Here is a 7,261-nt window from a genome sequence, read left to right on the forward strand (position 1 = left end):
TTTCAAAAAGCCTAGCTTTAGCTTTCAGTGTAGCTATAAACAAGTATGTCTTGCTTACACTGGTGGTATTAACCAATAATCTTATACAGTGAACTAATATACAATAGAAATGTTACAAACACAGGAACCACCTTCCATTTACAACAATCAACAGATTGTTACAAGATCATGAAATCCAGCACCTGCCCCCATGCACTGAAGTTTTGGTGCTCTACTTGCCAAAAAAAAGAAAAAACTTGCTGCTCTTATTGCTCCCCTCCAAAGCTCCCCCCATACAAAAAGAATCCAGTCACTCCTAGAAAGAGGTAAGCAAAATAGTAACTGCCTAACTGTCTGAAAGATATAGGGGGCATGAATATACTATATCCTCCCAAATTCAGTCATGAAGCATTCCGTAGAGACTAGGAAAGATTTTCTGATTTTGTTGGTATTTACATAATCAAATGGGTCTTGTTCTTGGTGAGCCACCAGGGGGGGTATGGGCTCTGTATGGAGAGGTCTCCCGCCAAGGATCAAAAGTGTACGATGGGCTTGTTCTCATCGTTGTATATGACGAGTAGTCGTTTGAATTATAGCCACTTTGTCCCATCATTGCAAATGCCGGGTGAGGAGGAGATAGCAAACCGCTCTTGTGTGCAGGTCCATAGTGTCGTAATGGACTTGAACAGGGAGATACAGGTAAAGATGTAATCGCTCTTATGCTATCCCTGCACATAAACAAACATATGAAACCAAACTCACTTTCATAATGCCATACAATTATGAAGCATCAATGAGAGAGAATAAAGGGCAGGATCTTATTACCTTGGGCTTTTCAAAGTTCCTGAAGTGGCAAAAACTGGCATTGTTGCATAATTTCTATCACTCAAAGTCATCTTTGATCTATTTGAATGGAGTTCTAACACTGGCTGCTCAGGAAGTTGAAGCAAGTAAAATATTAGCTTTAAATCATTTGTGATTTGTGCTATAAAAAGTTCGCACAGAATCAAATCAAGGCAGGCATAATATATCGGGTCCTCCTATATTAGAATTTTAGAAGGTATAAACTTAAAAAGATAATATTTTTTAGGGGGAAGGACAACAATCTTAGGTCATTACCGGTGTGCGGCTTCCATCAAACATGTACGGGAAGGCATCCTTGGTCACATTTATGTTTGCTACTCTAGTCGTTGCCTGGTCTCGAATAAAAGGGTGATCTAGTAGTTGTAAGGCTGTAGGCCGTGCTGATGGGTCTCGCTGCAAGCATAGCTTTATAAAACTCTTTGCATCATTTGAAAGCCTTTCAGGAATTTCAGGAGTATCTTTGCTGTTACCGATTTTGAATATGGCAGCCACCTGTTCAACGCCACATAACATATCAATTTTGGTCCTACAAACACTTCAAAGATGGCCATAACAAAATGTGTGGTATAAAGAAACAGTTTATGAATATCCAATATCGCACCCCCTCATACTGGCTCCATGGTGGTTTGGACGTTGCCATTTCAAGAATTGTACATCCCAAACTCCAAATATCAACAGCAAGACTGTAGCCATTTGTATTCATTACAACCTGAGATAAGAAAACAAGATAGAAACATGAGTAACAAACACATTAGTGAACACTCATAGGAGAAACAAAAGGTTCAAAAGGCAAAAAGACAGTGAGGATAATGTGCAGGTGAGTGAGAAGAAGAGAGGGGGTTGTATTGGGAGCGAGAGAGACAGAGATAATATACCTCAGGCGCCATCCAATAAGGACTTCCCTTGAAAGAAAGCATTGAGGAACAAGCTGTTATCTGGTGAAGAAGAACAAAAAATCAGAATTGCTTTTGATAATTAACTAGAAAGCAATAATAAAAAAAAGAATACAAAAACATAATATTCTCAATGTTCCTAGATCAGATATGTTTCTGACTTAACAATATGCCATGCTTGCTTCATGCTAGTAGATTATATGCCCTTCGGTCTAGCTGGTTGCATACAAACAGGTGTGTGTGTGTGTGTGAGAGAGAGAGAGAGAGAGAACTAAAATCTTATGACCCATTTTCGGTTCAAATTTCTGTTGAAAATCAAAATTATTTTACATTACCTGCATTACAAGAATAGCATTTATTTTAACTCTTCCTTCTCTGGGCTCTATTATTATTTAAGAGAGTTATACGCTTTTGTAATAACATGAACTCTGACTATTGCCTCTAGTCTTTTAGAATTAGACTTCTATTTATGGGGTAAGATAAATATACATGTTTAGCCATGCCAAAGTCTGCCAACTTGATTTCACCATTAGGATCTACTAAGATGTTTGCCCCTTTGATGTCCCTGCCAAGAAAAACACATTACTTAATAATCATAAAGAAACACTCATCAAAAAATAATCATAAACAAATTGACAAAGCTGCAATGCCAGGAGCAAAATACTAAGGGACCATGACTAAAATTAATAGCCAAATACCTGTGCACTGTATGCCTTCCATGTAAGTAGGCAAGCCCAGAAATAATCTGCCTGGTATAATTTTGAATAACAGGTTCCTTAAAGGAACCATATTCTTGAAGTAATTTGTGAATTGAGCCACCAGATACAAATTCCAAATAAACTGAGAGCGTTTCCTCACCCTGAGAACATGGTAATGCAGAATTGTTACAAAAGTAGGATCCAGTATCCACAATTAACTACATTTAGGGTGTGTTTCTGGTTATGTGTAGGGCACATATTATTGACCTTTAAGAGATCAACTCTTACCAATTCACTCCCATAGTATCGAACAATGTTTGGATGTGACAGCTGACTAAGCAAATTTATCTCCTGCTGACAAGAAAAAATTCAGTCAAAATCTTATGTACTGCCAGATGAAGAAATGCACTCTGAAAGTGAAAATTCAAATGTACAACTAAAAAGTGAAAACTGAAGGGAATAAATATACTAATAAACATATTACCTGGTTCAGTTGCTTGAGACATTCTCTTGAAGTATGATCATCAGAAGCAACCCTGACTTCTTTTATTGCACACATTTGCCCACTTCCACTGTTGCAGTCGCAAATATAATAATGGAATAGTGAGAAAACAGGATAAATGCTACTCTTACTGCATTTTTTTTTTCACAATTCTTTTATTAAATTGCTGCAGAGTTCTTTTCATGTCCCTGTGAATATGCCAAGATAGGTATTGTATACATGAAACACCATGTGGACCACTCACACTACCCACACACTTCATGCCTCTAATATTGAATCTGAAACACATGTGCACCACCGGTGCACATGTGGAAACTCACATGGACCTCAAGGTCATGGAGTTGAGAATTTCTTAAAAAAAAAAAAAAAAAAAAAGAAAAACTCTTTGTACATATATAGTTGCTCGATAAATATATAAAGCTACATAAGTCTTCTATTATTTATCTACAGAACTGGTTTCTTATTTTTAAAAGTTGCTATAACACCTTATACTTTCTGTTAGATTGCCCCTAAAGAAGGAAATATACTGAAAGGTAGGATAAGAAGAATGGTTTCTATTAAAAAATATGATACCACAGAAGGTGCAAGTGCACTTTACCCTTTTCTGATATGTTTCCAGCTTGATGAAAATTGTTGATTAAAACAACTAGATACCACACGAGGTTTGATTAGAAAAATTGAAAATCCAGGGGGTGTCAATGAAACGGCATCAAACCACATAAGGTGCAAGTGCACTTTGCCCTTTTCTTGATTAGGTATACCGAGTATTATATCTTAAGCACAACAATTACCTATTAAATCCGAGGTATACATGCCCAAAAGTCCCTCTTCCTAGAAGCCTTCCTTTCTTCCAATTGGACTGTGTAGAAGTTGTGTTTTCAATTACTCCACTTGTTCTTGTGTTGGGCAAGGCGGAAGGGCTAGTAGGAGAACCTGGAGGAAGAGGCAAGCGATGACATTGACTCTTCCCGTCTTCTTGCTTTCCCGTTGGAGACTCCGAATTCAAGGCGCACCGCAGATGAAGAGGTGATGTGGGGCTTGAGGGGCCCTTCGAGCTTGGTCCGGGGCTTCTTGGCCTCATGTTGATCTTGGAATCACCAAGTCCTCTACAATCCAGAACATAACATTTGTTATAATTCACACTTGCGTTAGAATACAAGGCCATTGAAACACTTAAGACAGGAAATATCTAAAATGATTGCTAATGGAAGCAGGAAGCAGGGACTATTAACAACGAATGGTACTTAGCGTAAGGCGGAACATGCATGTGATCAAGATTTCCAGGAAAATATACAACTTGCATAGTTACAGCTTCATTTCTCAAAAGAACTTAAAAGATCCAATCATTTATTTACAAAAGATACTCATCCATTTCGAGGGAACAAGCCAAGAGAAGGCATATACTTAGCTAGCTTGTCAAGGTGGGAGACAGAGAGAATATAGAAATGGACAAAACTGAAACTAAGTTCAAGAGGCTCAGAGGAAAAAACGGACAGCAGATCCACGTGGTTTGTGTTGGTTGTAAGGATGGAAACCCCAGTACAAAGCAATCAAAATCTGACAAAAGAAGAAACCGTGAGAAAGAATTGAGTAGCAGTAACAAAACTCGGTTTAAAAGGCTGACAGATCGAAAAAGACGGAAAACCCATATGTCGAATCTCGATTGGGAAGCAGAAAGACCCCCCTTTATAGAAAGCACCCACATGTTGAATTTGGATTGGAAACCAGAAAAACCACCCATATGCAAGAACCAGAACTCTGACAACAAAAAATTAGTGGAAAAAAAGGTGCCTCTTTTGCTAATCAATTGTATTAAAACCAATCCAAATAAACACATCAATAATACCACCAGAAATGAACAATTAATCAATCAATCAAACACCTGGAATTGATTAACCAAATATCACACAAAAAAATAAAAAAATCTTCCAAAGCTCCAAAAACCAACCTGAACTGACCGACTTGACCATGTTCCTGAGCAACCGGCTGATCCTCCGATGACCCAGATGAGCTCACACTCGAAACCGAGCCGGATCCAGATCCCAAGCCGACCACGACGCTGTTGTTAGAATCGTTCCCGGACAGAATCGACGGCAGAGGCAGCGGATGGCCTACCCTGTCGCCGCCATCGGAATCGCAACCCGAAAAGCCAGAGGAGCCGCCGAAATCCTTGCTGGTACGCGGCGAATTCCGCAAGACGACCTCGTCGAAGCTGTTGGGCTTTTCCTTGTCCTTGGCCTTGAGTCTGTCATTCTTGACTGACGATTTGGAGGGATTGAGGTGGGCGCTAACTGGGTTTTGTTCTTTGTTCTTGCAGGACTTTCTCACCGGCCACCAAGCAGGCATTTTTCAGCTGCCGACGAAGTCAATAGAAGAGCCAGAGAGAGAGTCCTGAAGGAGAGGATAAGCCTCAAAGAGAGAAACTTTGGATTTGGTGTTTGTGATGTTATATACGAAGAAGAAGAGAGAGTACTGAAGGGGGGCCAAGGGGCTACAGTGAGGAACAGCTAAGACTTGAGAGAGCAGAGCGAGAGAGAGAGAGAGAGAGACTTTGAGGACGGCAGGCGGTGGTTGGATAAAGAGGGGCGAAATGACGTGGCTATTTCCTAGAGAGAGAAAATGCTTCAGTATCTGTATGTATCATGTATGCTTTTGCATGTATGTATGCATGTGCGTGTTCTCAGTTTACGTGTGTATTCTTCGTTGGTTGCCTCTTGTAAATGACTAAATGTGCATGCCGACGATGTTCCAAAAAAATAAAAATAAATAAATAAAAAAGAGAGAGAGAGAGAGAGAGAATCTACCTAGATGATTGTGCACTTTGTAGCTGAGAGAAAACCGACTATTCACGCGTACCCTCAAAAAAGGATTAGATTTTAGATGGAGAAGCCCTTCGGATTAGGACCCAACGTCTTAATTCTTCATTTTAAATTTCGGGTACCTTAATGTTTTATTCCTATATTTATATTAATAATCACACTTTTTAAACATTAAATTAAGATTTTCTTCTTAAACTTAAAAGATAATTGTACTACTGGTCCTTAGAGTTGACCTAAATTACGAATATCTCTGTGATACTATAATTACAAATCACTTCGTCCACCAAGTAAACAAAGTTCATTAGTAAATTACAATATAAATGATGATATTTAGAGGCTGTCTCACTATTTATATGACATTGCAAACTAATTGATTCTATTAATTTAGTGGACAAAAAACAGATTTAGAGAGTTATTCGTAATTATAATTTACCACAAGGACCCTTCGTGAACTTTTTATATCACATGGAGTAATTTGTAATTTAAGCCAACCCCAAAGGCTAATAATGCAATTATTTATAAACTTAACTCTAACTAGTTTAGAATAAATTAAGATTTTTTTCTGTAAGTAATAATAATAATAATAAATAAATAAATAAATAAATAAATAAAGGGTGGGGGGAGAAGAGAGATGGAAAGTGGGAAAGGCACGGAAAGATTTGGCGGAGGAGAAGCGAAGTGGTTGGGGATGTGGTTGGGGTTGGGGAGTCCACGACACGAGGGGTATTAGGGAGGATTGGTGTATCCATGACAATTGTTTTTTTATTATTTTAATTGTGATATTTTATTATTTTATTATTAAGGTGTAAATCATGTACGGGTGGAATTTTTTTACTCATTGCCAAGTGCGTCACCTGGCATGTCATTTGCATAACAATTCACATTGCCTTTAAAATTCACCACGGTTCGGGAAAAAAATAATATTATATATTTAACCATGGACAAGCTACCATGGAAGGGGCTCACTTTATTAATTATTTACTTTTTAAAAACTTTTTTAACATGGTTTTGGACAATGGTGGAATCCGTTTAGAAAATGGTAAAAAAATAATTAAAAAAAAATGGCATTTTATTAAATGGCAACGATAAAATTTCTTTCCTATTAACATGATTTTATTTATTATTCTCTAAACAGGTTGGTCGACAACTAATTTAATTTGAGCCTAAAAATTGTCTCAAAGTGAAGGTTGAAAGTGGCTCATGAGTAATCAAAGCAAATATATGCATTTCATTATATCTCTGTATGCGTACGTGTGTAGTGCGTGTGAAGTTATTTTTTAGTAGCTTCGGACGATGGATTCTGGATTGAGATATGTACATGCAATATTTTGGGTATTGCATGATCTATATATATATATTTTGAGTATTGCATGGGATGCAATATTATTATTATTATTATTATTATGTGAATGGTTCATTTTTAGTGAACGATTTTTGGGTAATTATTAATATTATTATTTTCAGTTTTAATTTTACTTGTTCCAACATATTCAATTTAATTCACAT

At 37.5% G+C, this 7,261-nt stretch overlaps 1 protein-coding gene across 1 annotated transcript; it reads right to left on the reverse strand.

Moving 5' to 3' along the window:
* LOC133856940 (mitogen-activated protein kinase kinase kinase 3) lies at positions 1–5,493 on the reverse strand. Its single transcript, XM_062291999.1, has 11 exons — positions 4,885–5,493; positions 3,728–4,042; positions 2,919–3,006; positions 2,723–2,785; positions 2,435–2,595; positions 2,226–2,301; positions 1,719–1,778; positions 1,445–1,552; positions 1,099–1,335; positions 805–908; positions 1–707 (listed from the first exon to the last, which is right to left on the reverse strand). The coding sequence occupies exons 1-11, from the start codon at positions 5,280–5,282 to the stop codon at positions 440–442; spliced, it is 1,878 nt and encodes a 625-aa protein (XP_062147983.1). The 5' UTR covers positions 5,283–5,493; the 3' UTR covers positions 1–439.
* Between the last annotated feature and the right edge of the window lie 1,768 nt (positions 5,494–7,261).

The sequence above is a fragment of the Alnus glutinosa genome, chromosome 14, assembly GCF_958979055.1.
Source record: "Alnus glutinosa chromosome 14, dhAlnGlut1.1, whole genome shotgun sequence".
In the NCBI taxonomy this organism is placed as follows: Eukaryota; Viridiplantae; Streptophyta; class Magnoliopsida; order Fagales; family Betulaceae; genus Alnus; species Alnus glutinosa.